We start from the raw sequence: 20,796 nt of genomic DNA on the forward strand, positions 1-20,796 counted from the left end.
GGGAGAGAGACATCCAGTTTGAGATGTCCGAGAAGCAGTTAGAGACATGAGACTGGAGGTCAGCAGGTAGATTGGAGGGGGAAAAGTACATTTGAGAATCATCAGCCTGTGTGGTAATTAAGTCCATGGGAGCTGATGAGATCACCAAGTGAAGGCAGTACAGAGGGAGAAGAGAAGAGGGCCCAGGGTCTAGCAGGAGGTAAGTGAGGAGAGAGGCTTGCATTGAAGCACCCATCCTTTCCCCCTCGAGGGCCTTGGGAGCCTTCATTCAACCCGTTTCATCTTATTTTAGACACACTTGAAATGAGCTTGGCGGTGAGGCTCACTGGTCGATAGGGTGTCAGGTGCTTTAGGGAAGGAACCAAAGACAGGCAATTAACAGTAGCAAGGTGTCAGGCTAACTCTGGGTACTCCTTTTTACCTTCAGTAAACAGTGTCAGTCATAACTTTCCTTCCACCTTCTGTGAATAGCTTTTCTGAGTCATTCCTGAAGCTCCTCTGCATCAAAGAAGTGGACACAATAGGGAAGAAAACATGGGCCTTTTTTCTCCCTCAATCTGGGAGACAGAAGCATTTGTGAGAGGAGGAGAGAAGTGTGTGAGTAAATAGGGACAGAAATAGAGAATTGTCCTACAACATGTAGCAGGGGGGTGTCTGTGTGACTCAGAGAGGCAGGATAGATATGTCTAGATATTTCTCTTCTCCCTCCACCCTTTTACAAAGGAGATCTTAATTCCTGCCAGTGGGGGAAGCAGGAATTTGGGGTCAAAAGCCTGGCTACCTCCTCTCCTTTGAGAGAAAACACAGGGTAAGAATTATATTTTTTTTTACTCCCTTAAATATTGGTCTAGGCCCTAAATGTGAGTTTCAGGTTCAGGCAAACTTTTGATCACTGTTTCCATACCCCAAGTTCTATATCTAAGGCTTGACCCTTTTGTCACTAAATATCAGTTCCATAATAAATGTACATAGTAGATAACTAAGAAATCCATTTATCCAAATGGAAGTTATATGTAGAATATATATCTGACAACGCAGAGTGAAGGAGCGTTCCCATTGGGGGCCAGATTACTCAACTGAGAGAGAGAGTCCAAGTTCTCACCTAAGGGGAAATTCCCTGAAGTCTCCAAAGCTGGGCATGGGGCTGTGAAAGAGACTGCTGGCTCCTGCCATGTTGGCTTCTTCCTGGAGTGGGGTTGGCCTCTTGTATCTTCCGCCCACCCACCCCCAGGTGTGGGGCACTGACTCCACCAGGAGGAGAGAGCTCCTTTCTAATGGTCTTTAGGACTCGGATTGCACAAATATTTGGCAAAGAATGGAGATAGAGTATTGCCAGCTGAGACTATGCCTCTCACATAGCCTAGCAACCTCTGGAGATGGGGCAGGCTCACCAAGAGAAGCTTGGGGGGGAGGGGATGGTCAGGGAGGAAAGAGAGTAAGCATCTATGTGCTGGGAGGTGGGTGCTGTTGTCCCCATTTTTACAGTTGGGAAAGCTGAGGCAGGCAAAGGTTAAGTGACTTACCTAGGGTCACATAGCTAGGAAGTGTCTGGGGCTACATTTGGACTCCAAGCCCTGTGCCACTTGCTGAACCATCTAGCTGCCTGGTGGGCAATATATACCATTGTGGGAGCTTCTCCATCCCCTGGGGTGAGGCACTTACCCCAAACTACCTTGGTTGGAACTGACTGAGCCTCTCCTACATCTTAGAATGTAACAAGTGATAACAGGTTGGTGATCAATGAAGCAAGAGGCATTTTCCCAATGCCGTCTCTGTAATTTTGGGTTTTTCCAACCTTGTCAACTATAAAACATTTACTTATGATCTCTAAAAGACACGCTAAGGGGAGGACAGAGAATGGAGTCTTAGCTTGTGGTGGTGGAAAGAATAAAGGGAAGGGGGAGGGAGCATTTATCAAGCACCTACTGTGTGTCAGGCAGTTCACTAAACCTTTTTCAATTGTTATCTTATTTGCTCCTCACAACGAGCCTGGGGGATAGGCACTATCATGACCCTCATGTTATAGTTGGGGAAACTAAGGAAGACAGAAGGTAAGTGACTTGCCCAGGATCACACATCTAGGAAGTATTTGAAGCTAGATTTGAAAGCAGGTCTTCCTCATTCCCGGCTCAATGCTGTAACCACTGCACCACCTACCCACCTTTGGCAGGGGAAATATGAGGAGAGTTACATTCCTCTCTCCTCCTCTGATCTCAGAAAAATGTACAGCATGGCCCAAAAAGTCATTTAAAGGATACTTATTTGGGAAGCATCCTTCCAAAGAATGCGATCAAAGATGAATGGTGTCATTGGAGTTTCTGGATGCCAGGGATACACAGATTCTGCCCTTTGGATTTCTTACAGATTACTGTATAGAAAGAGACATCATCATTTGAATCTGATGAAAAATCTCTTCTTCATGAAACGAGAAAACGCCGTGCTTGCCATACATGACATGTAGTGGTCATGTGTTCTGGACTAGAACTATATCAACACTTTCAGAAACACCCAGGCTACTCATGTCAGTCCCACAGGTATCCCAAAGCCAACATCTGACCTAAAATAGAGAAGAGATCATCAACACCCAGGATTTGTGGGGTTTGGACCTCATCAGACCCTATCCAAGGGCACAAAGGCACAGTTTTAAACTGTTGCTGCTCAGATGTAGGAAGATTAAAGGATATGGGAAGATTTGCAGTACAGCCCAGCAGCGTGGTAGGCTTGGGTTTGAATCATGGCCTTGGAGCACATTCCATCCCCTCTCTTGGCCTCAGTTTTCTCTTCTACAAAATGAGGGGATTAGACTGGATGACCTTTGAGGTCCCATAGATGGTGTTTGATAGGAATGTGCATGTAGAGCCCGTATCAGATTGCAAGCCATGGGGGGGAGGAGGGGAAGGGGCAATTAAAAACTTATAGAAGTGAATGTTGAAAACTAAAAATACATAATTTTTTTTAAATCCCATCAATGGTCTTCTGAGATCATGTCCAATTTATCCTGTGTCTAAATTGTTTGTAGTTGTTGAATCTCATCTCCCCATTAGATAGTGACCTCCTTGAGGGCCTGGACTTTTTTCACCTTCCTTTGTATCCCAGCACTTAGCACAGGGCCTGACTATTGCATAGTAGGTACTTATCAGTGCTTCTTGACCTGACTTAGGTCATTATAATCGTAAGATTAGGGGGTAGGGAGTTTCAGAAGTTCAACCCTACCCACATCATATGTGTATGTGACTTGGGTGCACACAATTCTGGTGCCTCCGAAACTGGGAAGCTTTAAATATCATATGCTCAGTGCTCACTCAAAAGATCACTTCGTTCCTTATTGAGAAACCTTTTTAGTCTAGAGGAAGAGGTGGGTTTTCTTTTGTTCATTCCTCTTTCATTTCAATTTGTCTGCATGACCTTTTTTCTCTACCAAAATCTATCTGTAAAGATGCAACCTAATGGAAACTGTAAATGGGTTGTTTTCTTCTCTGATTTCCCCCACTCCCAGAACCTTTTCTCCCTCCCTTCCTGACCTACCATGGAAACCTTTCCTTCCAGCTAGAAGTCAGGTTATTTTCAGATAGAACAAGAAATCAGAATATTGGCAGCTAGAACAGAGAGCTAAATGGCCTATCGAGGAGAGCAGTGGACCTGGAGTCAGGAAGACATGAATGAGATTTCTGACCGGACTATATCAATGAGAGCCATTACTGTTTGTAATTAGCAGTGTTCGAGGAGGGGCTGGAACAAAATGTAGTTTCTCTTCCCCTTGGGGAGCCTCTCATTCCTACATCTGGGAAGCAGAGTCTGAGGAGCCCCCTGGCTAACTGAAAGCACAAAGCGGGATCCCTCCCTTTAGGGGCATCCTCTGCTTTGCTGGAGCTTGTGTTGAGGCAGGTGGCACGCAGGGCTCCTCTTTCCTCTGCCTTGCTTTTCCATTGCACAATTAGCACTTTGGACGTGGCAACCAAGAGATCTTTGGTAACTTTGGAGAGAGCAGTTTCAGTGGAATGATCAAGTTGGAAGCCAGAGTGTAAGGGGTTAAGAAGGGAGTAAGAGGAGAAAAAACATTTGCTTGGCATGGTCATCATTGAAAAACTGTCATTGTCTATTTGTGCTCACCAGAGACCTGGCCTTTTGGGTCATCTTGAATTCTAATTATGGGATTAAAAGGTGAGCTTTGAATTAATGATGGTATACAAATATAGTAGAATATTAGCTGCACTGTAAGGATTAATGACTATGAAAACCTCATAGGATAGGAAGAGTTAAATAATGCAGAGGGGAAGTGTGCAGAACCAGAAGAATAAACCATGTACATAGAAACAGTAACAGTGAAGCAAGAGAAACAATGTTGCTATCTCTGGCACGAGCCTGCCATGCCTGGCTTGGCGGGGAAGGGAGGACTGAAGCTGGGGAATCGCTTAAGCTCAGGAGTTCTGAGAATCAGATAGGGCTAAATGAGCTGATTAGGCATCCACACTAAGTCTGACACCAATTTGATGAGCCCCACCAGTGGGGAGCCACCGGCTGTCTAAGGAGGAATGCGCCAGCCCAGATTGGAGATGCAGCAGCTCAGAGCTTCAGCGGGAGCATTGGGCCCTAGTCTGGGAGTGATTGAGAGACCCAGTGCAAAAACACTAACTGTTGTGAAACGGTAATGACCAAGTTCATCTCCAGCAATGACATGGGAGAAGGGACATATCGAGAGTCCCTCATTTCTTCAAAGAAGGGAGAGAGCTTTGCAGTGTGGAACAATGCTTATATATATTGTCATTCTCTAATGCATTGGTTAGTTTTGCTGAACTGTTCCCCTCCCCAACCCCTTTTATTCTTTGTTATGAGGGATGAATTGTTACTTGGGGAGAGGAAGGAGATGAATATATTTGGAAAATGAAGGCAATACAAAAACAGTTATATAAACATTAAGTGCCTACTGTGTTCCCGGTATTGTGCTAAGTAAACACTGGGCATACAAATACAAAAAGAAAGACAGTGGAGGGGAAAAAAGAAAGAAAGGCAGTCTTGCCCTCCAGAAGCTTATAATCTAACGGGGGAAGTCAACACACAAAGGGAGTATGAGAAGGTGGGGCACTGGAGAAGGCATACCCTGATGGCGTCCATCTCTAAGGAAATGAAGAGATGACTCCTCTAGGCAGAGACTTTGGGAGGAGTTCTTTGCTTTCCCTCCAGTCACAGCATGAGTGCCAAGACTGATGCAGGCCCACGGGGTGACGAGTTTCCTGATGCTGAGGTTCCTTGGGGGCATGATCATGATGGAGACCAGCCCAAAGGACCCAGCTTTCAGGACCTTGAGCCCAGAATTGATCCGTGTGTTATTGGGCTACTTTCCCCAACGTCATCTTTTCATGGTTCATACTGTTTCCTGATACAAGACAACTTTATTTAGGCCTGAGATGTAATACTACCAGTGATCATGGAAACAATATCATAGAAATCTGGTCAAATCTCTTCTGTTTTCCATACATTTGTTGTCTTCCTTTCAGGTTCATCTATGGATGCTCTAGACAATATATGACTTCACTAAGTTTCAGACCAACACTTTTTTCACACTAGTTTTCCCTCTATTATTTTTGTTGTTTTATGAGACAATACAATATGGCAAGCCATAAGCAAAAATAGAGAAGAAAGTCCATTGTTTTTGGTGTACGGCATTAGTAAATTTCTGATACATTGACTAAAATGGCACCTGGCTGCATTATAGAAGTATTGTTAAGCTGAAGAGCAGACAAATTTCAAAATAATGTCATTATGTGAGCTCGAAACTGTCATTTGGGATTGTTTTATGTTAAATTTGTACTTTGTTGGATTTGTGGTTTTCAGAGAGTTAATGCTGATTTCACATCAGAATAGACTTGAGCAGCTGCAAGAGAGCTTCAGACAGAAGCTGCTGAGCGATGATAACTGGAGAGACAAGGTAATGATAGTGATATTAACGAGGATATATTAACAACACGCTGCTCTGCTGCTCGGGATGTGTTTATTTTCCTGACTTCTGTCCCTTTGCCAGGAAGTTGTATCCATTGCCAGAATGCACTGTGCCTGCTGACTCTGTGGATACCTTCCTAAGATTCACGAGGCCCAATATTTATCTTTTCCAAAATTTTAGGAAATATAATGGGAAAACATTATGATCAGAAAAGCCTCTGAATAACTGTAAAGTGAATTTATTATGTGATTCTCTGTAAAAACATAGTTTTTATTATAAAATGAAAAAGCATTTTATTTGGGTCTCATGAAGTGGAAATTAGACTCATAGATGCATGTTCTGTAATGGAAAGAAATGTATGTTAAAATTGGAAAAAAGCATTTAAGCACTTTTGATTTGAAAATATGTCAGAATCTGAAAAGATGTAAGGATGTTACAAATAGTACCTTTGAGAGAAGCTTACAATAAATTGAAAAATCATTTCCATTTAAAAAAATCTTAGTGGTGCATGTAAGGCATTTATTCTAGTCAAATAAAAGTTGCTAAAGATTAACTTTCAGATTCTTATACAGAAAATGTTTCCTCTAGCACATAAATCATATTTATGAAATACTTGAATAGCTCTTTTTCTTCTAATAACTTGTATATAATTCATCATTATCAATTTCACTTTGCCTGCTAAATTTTACATATTTGCTGAACATTTCATTATCTTTCTACTCACACAATATTTACTAGGATCTATTTGGTACCAATTATGTATGTTATTATCATTGCACTTAAACTTTACATAAAGAAATAAAAACACTAACAAACTCCTATTAGAAATATATATGTACACAATGCTTTCAAGAATGTGTATTCTACTTATGTAAACAAATTATAGTAATTATAGCAGGTAACTCTTGAGTCACAGTTCTCAGCATTGTAGCATCTTACCTAAGTCGGTCTATACGAACACCTATTCTTTTCTCCACTGCCAATAAATAAAATCAGATTTTCCTCCACATTAACAGTTGGTTTAACTCTTTATAATGAAATGACAAGTTAAGGAGCTTCACTCAAAATTGTCGCTTTAGCACCCTTACGTAGATGAGAAATTGGAAGGCAAGGGCCCTGACTTATCTAAACTTCAGATTGCGAAATGCCTAATAAATGCTTATTGAATTGAACTGAACTTGAGAAGTATTTTGACTTCTATTGACTCCTTCTGTGGCCCCCATATTCTCTTATTTCCTAGGAAAACCGTTCTCAGGCCAATTAGAATGGCTCTCCTCTACTCATTCCCCTCCCCATATCTTTTACCAGTCCAAATCTAGAAGTTAAAAGACTGAACAGAGGGGAGTGCACAGAAGGAACATCCCAGAACCATCATCTTTCTATTCTTCATATTGCCATTCTCTATTTATTTTAATTCTTAGTTAATAATAGCACAGGGATTATCAGAATGTTTACCAGTGAATTTGACTGTCTGTTTTGGTGAAGAGGTATGATCGTCTACATCTCCAGGTGTTGTTTCACAACTTAACAGAGTATTTCTAGATGCTTTTGATTTAAAAAAAATTGTTTTGGAAATGACTATCACCTTTCCTTCAGGCTTATAGAACTATCTCTTTCATACTTGGTCTAGTATTATCCATATATAGACATTGTGTGAATGTGTGTGCTAAGTGAGGGTGATTAGATAAATTGGCAACAGCAAAAGATATACAGAAAATGGAATTCTTCCAACATTACCAGCAACTCTAGAGCCTTTCCAATATTTTATTTATGTTGTGAAGGCACATTGGCAGTTAAAGAAGCCTGATTTTCTAGAGTAAAGGTGGCAGATAACTTTCCTGTGGGCCACAGCTCTTGGCTGGTTGATCATCATTTAGGTTGACACATGAAACTAAAACCTAGACCACTAGAACGAAGTGTTGATAATGTCATCCATGAAGTGTGACTCTAAGGGCTTTGGAACTTTCCTAAGAAGGAGAAGAAGCTGTTGATAGAATACTGCCATCAATTTCCTGGGCCACTGTGCCTTTCATAACAATAAAGCATATAATACAGGTTCTATCTTTCAGCATTTAATTTTTTCTCACCATTTAGGAAATGACCTGATAGTACCTTTCTGGAACAAACTTACACGGCTCCCATTGACTTTATTTTTTAAAATAGTTTATTTTTTTTTATTTTTCAAGTAACAATTCCCTCAATGGAACCTGATGATGGTGGGTTTCAGAGGAGGGACACATATGTCCTCCATATTTGAATGTTAATACTTAATCCTTGGTTAGTCCTTTTTCATTGTTCATTCATGTGATCCTAACTCTAACCCTTTTTATGTTTCTCTTTGCACCTGTGTGTTTGTACTTCAGAGTTTTTCTACAGCTCTGGCCTTTTCATCTAGAATCATTAGAAATCCTCAATTTGATTAAAAATCCATAATTTTTCCTGTATCATTATGCTCAGTTTTGCTCAATAAGTTATTCTTACTATTAAGTAAAATTATAAAGACTATTAAAAAGTTATTCTTGGCTATAAGCCCCCATCTTTTGCCTTCTGGAATATTATATTCCAAGTTCTCTGCTTCTTTATAGGAGTGACCCTAAAATGATGGGTGATGCTTCTAGGGGATGCTTCTCTTTTCTTGAATTCTTTCTTTCTGGTTGCTTGCAGTATCTTTTTTTCTTTGACTTGGAAACTCTGAATTTTGGTTACAATATTCCCAGGAATTTTCATTTGGGGGTTTCTTTCAGGGGGATATTGATGGATTTTTTCTATTTCCCCTTTACTCTCTGGTTCTAAGAGATCTTGGGCAGTTTTCTTTTTTGAGATTCCTTGAAATAGCATTTCTAGACTCTTGTTTTGGGCATGGCATCAGCTAGGTGAATGGTTATTACAATTTTTTCTCCTCAATATGTTTTTTCAGATCAGTTGTTTTTACCCTGAGATAACCTTACATTTTCTTCTATTTTTTGGCCTTTTGATTTTGTTTTAAAATTTCTTGTTGTCTCGTGCAGTTATTGGCTTCTATTTGGTCCATTCAGAATTTTCAGAGAGTTTGTTATTTGGGAGGGTTTTGTGTTTCTTGTGCCAAGCTGTTAATTCCTTTCCATTTTTTTTCTTCCATAGCTCTTATTTCTTTTCCAATTTTTCTCATGTGTTCTCATTCTATTTATAAAAACATTTTTTAACTCTAAATTCTTCCTTCATCTCTTCCAGAAATACTGATCTGGAGCTTAGTCTCAAGCTGTGTTCACCTCTGAAGCATTGCTTGTAGATGTTTTGAAGTCATTCTCTTCTGTAATTGGATTTTGATCACCCCTGTCATCACATCAGCTCATTATAAGTGGGGTTCTTTTTTTGTTTGCTCATTCTTTTAGCCTCCAGCTTTGGACTTGATATGAGGGCTTGGCTCTGTGCAGCTCTGGAGGGAAGGTCTGGGCTGCTTTCTTGGAGGATTGAGTGTTATGCTATTCTAGGATCGCAAGAACAGCCTAGGGATCAGAGAGCTTTCAGTGCTTCCAGAGGTCTGATTGAGGGCAAAGTCTGTTTACTGTCCCGTGGTCTGAAACCTGCAGGTTCTTGCCCTGGCTTTGGGTCTGTCCAAGCATCGATGCTGCAGGACTCTGTGCCTGTCAGCCATCTGGCAGAATTCTAAGTTCCCCTTTGGTCCAAAGATCCTGCTTTGGTTATTCCTCTTGGGTTCCCACTTTAACATTCCATGATGGCATCCTTTTTCTTTTCACTGTTCGATAGGCAATGAAATTAGTATAAATAATATTTGTAAAAGAAATTTCCACGTCCTTGTTTGGCTGTGAAAATGAGCATCTGTGTGTGTGTGTGTGTGTGTGTGTGTGTGTGTGTGTGTGTGTGTGTGCTGAACTCCTTTCCAGCTGGAATCTGAGCTCCATAAAGAGAGACTCCGACACCACGCTGAGTATCAGGACCAAGCTTTACGACTGAAGGAGGAAGCTAAACTGGAACTTGCCATTGAAAAGGAAAAACACCAAGAAGTGCTGAAGCAGTACCAGAAGGAGCTAGAGAAGCTTCAGAAGAAGGTTTGTAGGATGGAGGCTGGGCAGGGACTAGGAGAAGGGAAGGGCGAGAGCTGACTGCCTCTCCCCTGCCCGCTGGGCTCAGGGTCAACAGCCAAGCCGGGCTCAGGCGGAGGAGGAAGGGAGGGGCAGAGGGAGGGCACTGCCGCCTCTCCCCGAGGGCTACTGCGTCTGCACTGAATGCCGGCATTCCCAAAGGCAAGACCAGCCTGGGGTCAGACCTCGGACAGCTGAGGAGGGAAGGTTAAAATAAGAGCATGAGTCTGGTCTGCAGCTTCACTCAGATTGTGATGGTGACATTGAACAAAACGATGCATCCCGATGGAAGGCAAGCATGGATGGGTTGTCTTCATCTGGTCCAATTCTGCCAGAGGCATGGTCATGCCCATTGTGATCAACAGATGCCATGGGCACAATTGGAAGTGGATTTACTTATTTATAGGTTGCATTAGTAAAAAAAAAGAGAAAAAAGATCCAGATCAGCCACAATAATTTAGAGAATTTCCTTGAAGACTCAATTAGTTTTTGCCTTGACAGCATTTTAGGGTGTAAAATTGAAACCTATAGAAAGAAACTGTCATTTGTTTTTTATGCAGTCAGAATCACATGGTGAATGAGTCTGTCTAACCCTGTCCTAAGAGTATAACTAAACCCTCTGTGGTCACCATCATCTGTGGCCTGCACACTCACACTGCTTTCCCTCCTAGATGACTGATTTGATAGCAAATGCTACCAGTGACCTGAGGATGGAAGTTGCTGCTCTAGAGAAAAAGCTCCAGGAAACCCAGATACAACTTATGGAGAAAATGGCGGCAAAAGAGGAGGAGGTCCAGAGCCTAACAGCCTCGGTGGCCGAGCTTGAGTCCCGCCTGAGGAAAGAGATAGCCACCTGCGACTCCATTTCCGAGGATCTTCGGAAGGAGATGAAGCAGAAATCAGCTGAATTAGAGAAAGTCACCCAGGAGCAGGCCCAGCTCATGCAGCAGCTTGATCAGGCCCGGGAGGAGGTAAGAACATCTAGCCATGGGGGTGTGGGATGGGCTGGGCAGGGCCTTGGCCAGTGCGAGCCCCAGCGCTGCCTGTGACTCCAGCCCCAGCACCTGGAGGGGGTCTTTTGGGAAGCGAGTGTCTAGAGAATGTCTGAATTGAGTCGGATCAGCCAACGTGCTGAGATGAACAGTTTGGGATTGTTTGCCCAGTTATATATTGACAATTAAATTTCTGCCCAAGGATTGTTTGGGATGATTGTGATCTTTTCCTTTCAGAAACCCTTGGCAATATGTACCTTATGTAATTTTCCTTTAGTAGTGAGTGAACCTTTCTGTCAACCTGAATTGTTAAGGAATTAGCTTTTGGGTTGGGCTTCTTGCCTTTTTTTGTCCTTTTTATCATTTTGGCCATGTTCACATTTTGGTTTGACTAACTGCTTTAATTATGAAAAGGTCTAGTTCTTTTCACAATATAAATTTCTGTGATGCTACATTTCTAAGATGTTCAGAAATATCAGTCAATTACTAAGCACTTTAATCATGAAGACTGTTACATTTGGAAAATTTGATCACATTGAATGACCTTGGTGAGCTATAAAGAAACGTTAATGGACCGAGGGTGGAAGACTTTGAATGTCAATTGGATGTAAATTGTGGGATGTTTTCTCAAGTATGCTGGACAGTAATGGTCAGGGACTCAGAGCGGGATGCTGTCAGTAACTGCAGTGTACAAGGTAGTTAAGAAAAGACAAAAATGAAAGACAATGCCTCTGTCTTCAGATTATTAGGCAAAGCAAAGAAAACGGCGGCCACAGACATGGGAGGGCCACCTGAAAGTAATTTAAACTGATGAAAGGAACCGTTGGCAGCTGCTATGGTAGAGAGGCTGCTGGGCGGAGCATCAGAAGGCCTGGCTTCTAGTTCAGACCCTCCTCTTGACAAAGCATTTCATCTCAGTAAGGTGGAGCAGCAGCACCTGCCCTGACTCTCTCTCCGTGGCACCATGAGGCTCCAATGAGCTTCAGACATGCAAGGGACCAAGGAGGAGATGAAGGCCCATGAGAAGGTGCCAAAGGCCTCAGCTGAGGGGGTGGCAGACAGGGGTCTGGACAAGCAAGCCCGGCTCTGAACTTGTTTGTCCAGCCTTCAGACAGGGTGTGGTGAAGACCAGCTCTCAGCTGTGAACGGGGGAGCAAAGAGGAAGGAGGGGTGAGTGAGAAGAGATCGGACTCAGGGCAGAATTGTGCAAAGGGAGGTGGAGTGGGAAAAGTAAAGCAAGCAGATGTGGAGGCTTTGTCTGTGATTGCTTTCCATACGGGTTACCAGAAAAGAGAGAGGAAAAGAGGCCCTGGGGACATCCAGGGCACCCCATCAAGGAGGATTCTTTGTGAAGATCCACTTCACAAATTCTGAAGGCAGTTCCCTAGAAAGGGCCTATGTGATGGAGCTACCATTCATCAATTCATTTGAGATGAATCTAAGGGACATCTTTGCAGGCCTCTAAATCTTGGAAGGAAGAGGGCATTTCTGCCTCTGCTCAGCAAAGGAATTGCACTTATGTTAGCGTCCGTATAACTCAATGGTGACTCCACTTGGACATCAGGGATTGGGGGTGGGGATGAAACAATAGAAGGAAAGGAGAAGAGGTAAGCTGGGTTTTGTGATGTGTTCATGGCCCCCCAGATTGGGGTTTGGATGGGAAGAAGGGACATAAACATGAACCAGCACCAGGACAAGGGAGTGTGTGAGGACTGTGCACCCTCTGCTCTTCATTAAAAGGTAAAGAAAGTTTCTGGAGGGTTTAGGGAACAGCTAAGCTCCAGAGGGGCCCCAGGAAATCATCCCTGGAATAATCATCTGTAAGTAGGAAATACAGCTCAGAGGTGAAGGGTTCAGTCCTTCTCAGGCCAGAGGAGTCTGCCTGTAACCTCCCAGGAGAAAAAAGCCATTGTCTACCCACAGTACAAGAGTGTGTCCCTATAAAAGGAGAGGGGGCTGGCTCTCGGCTACCTGGCACTCCCTGACCTGCCCAGGAGGAGGAAGCCCAGAGGAGCCCCTAGAGAGGAGAAAGCTCCAGGAAGAAGTGGGGAAGGTTGGAGGGAAATACTGAAGATTGAAGAGGGAAAAGGCAAAGGAAGAGAGGCCCCATAATTAGGAAGAAGACGAGGAAGATGAGAGAGAGAGATGCTGATGGCTTTTGCTGAGGTTCCAGTGAAATAAGGGAAGCAGGGGGATAAATAAGAAAAGAATTTGTAGTCAGAGCTCCAGTCCTTACCTTACACAAGTATTATTAACTCTGTGTGAAGGGAAAGAGAGATAACTGAGGAGATATCACAGGGCTCATAAATTAACAACAAATAAAGGTTAAATAGGAAATGGTTTAAGGATACAACAGCTCTTGCTAGCTAAAGAGAAATCGGTGGAAGTCTAAATATCTGTGTGTTCATTTATGTATACATATGCCCTATGGCTTACATTTATCTAGGTTCCAGGCTATTTAGCAGAAGCACCATATGGTAGCTGATAGAGACTCCACTGACCTAGGAGTTCGGAAGCCCTGGGTCCGGCTTTGCTCCTGCCCTATCCTGGCTGTGTGGTGCTGGGCAGGTCACTACCTCTCAGTGTGCCAGGCAGCTCTCTTAAGGTGCAGAAGGTGCCTATCACTGTTGGTAGGAGTTTCTTTTTTAGGAATTTGCTAGGCCAGGGAAACCACAAGCTCAGCCCCATCTTATCTCAAATGGCTTTACCGACTGTCTCACTGGATTCTCACAAGAGTCCTATGAGCTAGGGGCTGTTGTCTCTCTGCTACAGCCGAGAACACCAAGGCGGAGATGGCTTGTGGAGCTTGCCCAGAGTCACACGAGGCAGGACTCTAACCTTGGCTTCCTAACTGCAGTGCCATATGTACTCAGCTGCACTTTGCTGTGCCCGCCATGAATTACATGGAGCCCCCGATGGAGACTTTCTCGAGGCCCTGTGACCTGTTCAAGAAGGTACGCTCAGAAATAAACCCATGAGTCTGCCCCTGGAGAAGAGGAGCGAATGATTTCACCCAACCATGAAAAGACTAGTATAGAGAAGACTGAATGATAAGAACCAAGGAACCTATGACAGACACGGAAGGAGTGAGCAGAGCAGGAAGACCAAGAACAGCAGGGAAGTCACACACAGGCAGCAGAGGTTATGCTTCTCAAATAGGGCATGATAAAGTAGAGGATGAGAATGTGAAAGAGATGCTCGTGGTTACAGAAAATGGAAGAAGTAGGGCAAACCAGAAATGATAGGCCAAAGGTCCAGGCAAGATCATAGGAGACGCTGACCCTCCCTAAGGAAAAGGTTCATGGAGAGAACACCAGAGTACTTGAATAAATCCTAGCAAAGAACTTTAGAAAGCTCTTGGTCAAGACTGTAGAAAAATCAGCATGCAATTATGGTTCCAAAGAATGAGCTTGTGGAGCCTTATTAAAGGGCAGGGGAAAAGGAGGAACAAAGAACCCACAACCTTGGGAAGAAAAACCCAGAGCTAGCAGAAATGCTGATGTCTCTAAATGTGTAAAAGTCAGGAGAACAGTAGCCAGAAGTACCTCATTATAGATGAGAAGGATGAAGAGACTCCCAGGGTTGTGGAGGAGGGAGACCTTTGACAGAGAAGTGTTTGATCAGTGAGTCCCTACTCTCACCTAGTCTGGTGGTCTGCTTTTACAGACAAGGACAAATCTAAAGCAACATATGAGTGTACAGGGTTTTAAGTATTCGCAGAAAAGACAGTTTGCCCCTAATGTTGACTCAGAGGTCTCTGGAGTTGAGGAGTGTTCATTAAGGTCTTAGCACATCATGATGAGAAGGCCCCATGTATTTTGCATGTCTAAAAACAAGCTCACCAAGCCCCCCCACACAGATAGACCCTGGGAGGGTATATGGTGCTTGATCTAATGACGGGCCTTTTTGGCCAATTCCCTCACTGCCATGGGTTGAAATAAACTTGGATGCTTGATTCTTGAAATGAAAAGAGAGAATTTCTGCAACTTAATTATTGCAGGCAGGAGCTTTGTGGTTATGAGACAATTATTGGGGATTGTCATGGAGGGGGCAAAGGAGTATGGAGCCACTTACTCAAGAAATTTTCAAATGGGGTGGATGGGACCTCCTTGGTCTTGGACTTATGCCTGGGAGGGGAGAAGAAGATGGGAAGTAAGGCCAGAGAAAGAGAGCAGTATAAAATATGGGATCGTTGTGTTTTCAATGTGTCAGTGTCTGTGACAAGAACAGCAGAATGTGAACTCCTTGAGGGCAGGGACTTTTGTTGGAGGAGGGGTTGTGTTTTGTGTCATTGTATAGGCTGCTCATACCATTTAAAAACTAGCTTCTGCAATGACATTATTCCATCTTTTCATTCTGCCTTGAGTCACAGCCCGCGTCAGCTGAGCCCCCAGTCTTTCTAAAGCGTGGGAATCCAACCAGATTCCCGAGTTTGCTTCTCCCATCCTCTCTTGTGCCTTCCTTTGACACTGAATCACGGTTTTTGTTGCTTTTCCACAGTCAGTGAGCTATACTGTGGTCATGATCAGCCCGACCAAGTAGAGAAGCAAGGCAATGCAGTGTTGAGCGCTATGGCGGGAGTCAGAGGACCTGGGATTGAGTTCTGGAGCTCCCACTGACCACCTGCATGACCTTGGGAAAGTAATTTCATTTTTCCTCATCTGTAAAATGAGTATATGGGCTCTAAGGTCCCAGCCAGCTCCTGTAATCCCAGGAGACTTTTCTAAACTGGCACAAGTTCCTCTCCAGTACAGCGTCTAAGCGTTCCGTTGTCAGGGCCTGAAAAAATCTCACCCTCACCATTGTAAAACCCATTTCCTCCATGATGCCCCAGTCTTCTCTAGAGGATCAGCTCTGTCCAGCCCTGCTTCCTAGAGCCTTCTACACTGTCCAGCTGTCCCAGGTGGGCTGCTTCTTCCATGACTGCTAGGGAGAGAGGGGGCTCTGTGAGGAGGTTCTGTAACTTCCCAGTGGCATCATCAGCCTGGGGGTGCTTCTCCCAAGGTCAATCTGGTTAATATAGATGCTTTCTATGCTTGGAGTATACTATTTTATAGTGGTTGTTGTTTTTTTATTCTGCAAAGTTTTGATTAATTATCACCGCAGAACCTTTCTGTATAGCAAAGCTAAGTTGTCATGATCCCTGTTTTGTATAAGAAGAAAACCAGACATGGCTGTCAAAAGGACTTTCCCAGATTCTCTTGGTGCCTGTCAGTGACAAAGACAAGGATAGACCTGGGAGTTCCCTATTCCTGGCCCTGCCATGAGTTTAGATGGCCGTCCTGATTCCAAGGATGGACTGAGTCTACAAAACTGGAGGATTCCAGCCCTCCATGTTCACTCACCACAGAGGCTTCCCACCACCAATGAGACCCTCACCTTCAGAGAGATAAAGCTGCTCAGCAAGAATTTCTCTTTTCTCACCTCATTTTTTTTAAATTGAAAATAACTCAGCTTTCTATAGGAAAAAAAGAGAAAAAAACATCTGTAGTGAGTATGGAAAGTTGACCATTTTTTAACATAAAAATCTTGGACAGATGGAAAAATCCTTTATTTTCCTTTTTGACATTTATCTGTAAATTTTCTTCTGTATAATTGTTATAATCTTTTTGGTTAGAATGAAATTAAGTTAGATTTAAATGTGTCCAACATCGTCCTCATTTTAAACATAGACCCAGACCTAATTCTTTCCAAAACAGACTGGAGGTATTAGGAGCCTTCAAAAGCAGGGCTCCCTCGCCCTGAGTTTTGGGGTTATTTATGTGTTATTCCAGGGTTATCAGATTATAAGGAATCCCTTTTGAGCGGGGAGCGAAGTTACCTAGTGGCCTGGAAATTAAATTCAATTTACTGGTTGCAAGCGTTTCCCAAGTGTTCTTAACCTTTTTTTTTTTTCCAAACTTCTTGGAGTTCTTTGGCTGTCTGGTGACATCTATAAACCCTTTTTCACAATCATGTTTATAAATGTATAAAATCCATAGGATTACAGAGGAAATCAATTATATTGAAACATAGCCATCAGACAAAACGTTTTCTTAATTTGTCATTTGTTTGTTTTTTAATGGACCCCTGGTTAAGAGCCCCAGCCCTAGATAGAGATATATTTTGAGAAACAAAATAGCATGGTGGGTCATGGGCTGGCTTTGCAGGAAGGAAGCCATGTGTTCAAGTCCTCCTTTGGCCACATGCTAGCAATGTGACCCAAGTCAAGTTACTTGACCTGTCACTGTCTCAGGCTATGCTAGTACAAGTTGCAGATCAGCATTAGTGAGGGGATTTCCCTTTAGCAATAAAATCACAAATATGGAACAATAGCAAGATAGACACATGTCAATACCTTTGGTTTCTTTGAAGAATAACAAATATCTCCATCATTTTAAGCATTTATGTTTCCAAATTACCCTAGATTATAATGTTCAGAAATGAATTGAGTGTTTATCTTTGGTTTTGATTTCTAAGTTGGATGAGGTTTACTTATCGTCTTTTACAAAGCTAAACTCACTACGGGTTTTTTTTTAAGATCTTAAATGCATTGAAGAATTTGGATGCTGCCATTCTCACTTTTTTTAGCTGTTAATTTCGTAAGTTACATTGAACATAGTCTGACTCCTGCACTGTCCATTCAAGTGACGTTTTCAGAAATTACTCTGGCAATTTTAAAGACCAGGGAGTCTCCTTGCCTGGAGGAAGAGCAGTTTAGCATGAGGAGAAGCCAGTTCTCTCCGACATGTCATGGATGCGCTCAGTGAGGTGTGTAGACGCTGCAGTCATCAAGTCCTCCTATCCCATGGTCACGTCCCATTGCTGAGCTCAGCCCGAGCCCTGAGTTCTCACTAGTATGAGTCTAAAATATTCCTCTTCTATTGCTTTTCTAGATAGGATGAACTATAACCCTAGAACCTTCCCATAAGTACAGTTAGTCTCCAATTTTTAGAAGAAGAAATGAAGGCAGAGCTCCCAAAGGGATTTTCATCTGCTTTTGCCCCAGCAGTGAGAGATGGGAATAGAACTGGGTATGACCACTTTCCTCAGCCCTTCCGTCTTTAGCTCAGAGGAACCTTCTGGTTCCAAGAAAATAGAGAAGTATAACTAATTTTTTTCCCTGAGAACTAATAACCTTGAAGAATGAGTTGAAGAGCAGTGGACCTTCTTCTGAAGACAGCTAGTCCCCCACCATCCCAGTTTAACTCTGAGTCCTACTGGCAGCAAAGGCCTGACTTGGTCTCCAGAGCTCTGTATATACATAACTTCTGATGCTCTCAGCCTCTTTGGTTTAACCCGGACTGGAACATCACTTGACTGGAATTGCTCCCATGCTTTGTTCTGCACGAGTTTCTGCATAGTTCCATTGTTTCCTTTTGAGACTTGATTTTTTGTCAACTGAGTGAATTGGACTTTTTCTTTAACAAGAGCCCTTACCAGCACATTAACCTTCACTTCATTCGACAAGGTCATTCCACTCGCTTTCTTTGTTACTGATTCACTGACCCCACTGTTGGCTGCTATCAGTTTTCTTTGCATGTTAGAATGAAATTAACAGTCTTAACTAAGGGGTTTTTCATCTCAGTTCTACTTAGTCACTTGGGTTGAATCATGTTGAGTATTGGGCCAGGACTTCCTAGTTATTATGCTCAGACTTTACCAATGTACTTAAATGGCAGACAAAGAGCAAAATGAGAGACTTTCTTTTCATAGGAAGCTTATATTATTATATTTGAGAAAGCTTGGTCAGAACCATATGAACATTTTAGAATGTTTCTTATTGCTGTAATGTGATAGGAAGCTAAGTAAATGTTATCTTGCATGCTTTATCTATTAATGAAATATTAAATTCAAGCATATTCTACAAGGTTTTCAGGGATTGAGAAGGAAAGGAGGGAGTCCACTGACAAGTTCATTCAGGAACCACATAGTCCAAGTCCTGAAACAAAATTGTCCCATCTACACTCGGAGAGGTATTGATATGTATCTCTCTCTTGCTATTGTTCCAAACTGGTGATTTTATTGCTAGAGGGAAATCCCCTCACTAACATTCCTCCCTCCAAGAGCTCCGGAGATGGGCAGCCACTGGAACCACCCTTAACAAATCAAGTCATCCTTCACGTGACAGCCATCAATTACATGCGCACACCAGTCCCGTCATCCGCATCTTACTTTTTCCAGCGCTCATCACCAGGCCCTTGAACTTACTGACACAGTTTTGAGGCCCACCACCACCCTGCTTATCATTACGCTTTTCTAATGGTGTGGAAACATCCTGTGTTGGGGGAAAAGAGAGCCCGATACTCAGGAGGTCTCCATGTAGGAGAGGGCTCAATGAATCAGACTGATGGTGGAACATATCTCTAAAGTTGGAAGGGACTTTCTGGGGCATTTAGTCCAGTGCCCTCATTGTGAATATGAGGAAAGGAAGGCCCAGATAACCCCAGCTTCCAGTTTCCTTTAAATTGGCATCTGGATAACTACTAACCGCTACTGGCAGTATGACTCTAATAGCTTCCCTCCAGACTTTATTAACATCCTTCTGAAAAGGTGGTACCCAGGAAGGAATACGATGTTCCTAATGTGATCTGACCAGAGCAATATAGAACAGGCCTCTGCCTCCCCTCTTGTGTTGCTGAAGCCTAGGAACTCAGAATCTTTTTTAGCTACCACATTACTCAGTTAATTCGTGGTGAATTTAGTCTGCTAAAACTCCAAGGTCTTTTTCATCTGAACCGTTGTTTAGCCATGCACTCCCCATGCGATATATGTACAATTGATTGTTTTTGTATGCAAGTGTAAGAGTTTACATTTTTCCCTTTTAAAGGCCATCATCACTCACCTCTTGCTTGAGAAATTGTTTTGATCTTGACTTTGTCATTCAGTGTATTGTCTTTCCCTCTTCGCACTGCTTTCTGTGTGCCAGGCATGGTGCTAAGTGCTAGAAATAAAGGGAGGCAAAAGACTCTGCCTGCTAAGACAAAGAGCTTCTGGTCTAATGGTATGACAACATGCCAACTATGTACAAACAAGATATATACTGGATGAAGTAGAAATAATCTCAGAGGAAAGCCAGTGCTATATTGAGGAAATCTAGAAAGGCTTCTTATATATAAGATGGGATTTTTGCTGGGACTTGAAGGAAGCCAGGAAGCAATGAGGTGGCGACGAGGAGAGAAAACATTCTAGCCCACAGGGATAGCCAGTGAAAATGCTCCAAGGTAAGAGGGGTGTTTTGTTGAAGGAGCAGGTAGGAGACCAGTGTCACTGGATCACCGAGTACGTGTAACAGAATATAGTGTGAGAAGACTGGAGACGTAGTAAGGGACCAAGTTATGAAGGACTGCCAGGGGATTTTTCATTTGAAGCTGAATGTAATAAGAAGTAACTGGAAGTCATTAATAGGGGAATGACATTGTCAGACCTGTTCTTTAGAAGAAGAATTTGCCAGATGAGTGGAGGATAGACTGGAGTGAACAGAGACTGAAGGCAGTTTATGAAAGCATGAGAATTACATCTATGCCTTCATCTAAGTCATTTATAAAAATGTCAGACAGCAGGACTAAGGATAGATCCCCAAGACACTCCTCCAGAAACTTCCTTCCAAGTTGACATTGACCCATTAAATAGCTACCTTCTGAGTTCAGTCATTTAATCAATTCCAAAATCCATCTAATTATGCTTTTTTTAAGTTTGTCTCCATCTTTTCCACTAGAATTGCATGAAAGACTTTATGAAATGCTCTGTTAACATGTAGACAAACTTTATTCACAACACCCCCCCAATGTACCAGTCTGATAAT

At 42.8% G+C, this 20,796-nt stretch overlaps 1 protein-coding gene across 1 annotated transcript in view; it reads left to right on the forward strand.

The window, feature by feature from the left end:
- Positions 1–20,796, forward strand: part of LEKR1 (leucine, glutamate and lysine rich 1) — a 175,483-nt gene that overhangs the window by 145,789 nt on the left and 8,898 nt on the right. The window contains exons 11-13 of the mRNA XM_069083451.1: positions 5,833–5,926; positions 9,823–9,987; positions 10,692–10,991. Coding sequence (XP_068939552.1) covers positions 5,833–5,926; positions 9,823–9,987; positions 10,692–10,991 — 559 coding nt within the window. The remainder of the gene's footprint in view (positions 1–5,832; positions 5,927–9,822; positions 9,988–10,691; positions 10,992–20,796) is intronic.

This window comes from Petaurus breviceps, unplaced genomic scaffold (assembly GCF_028583685.1).
Source record: "Petaurus breviceps papuanus isolate PSGF00001 unplaced genomic scaffold, PetGlider_PUasm1.0 173, whole genome shotgun sequence".
NCBI classification, from domain to species: domain Eukaryota; kingdom Metazoa; phylum Chordata; class Mammalia; order Diprotodontia; family Petauridae; genus Petaurus; species Petaurus breviceps.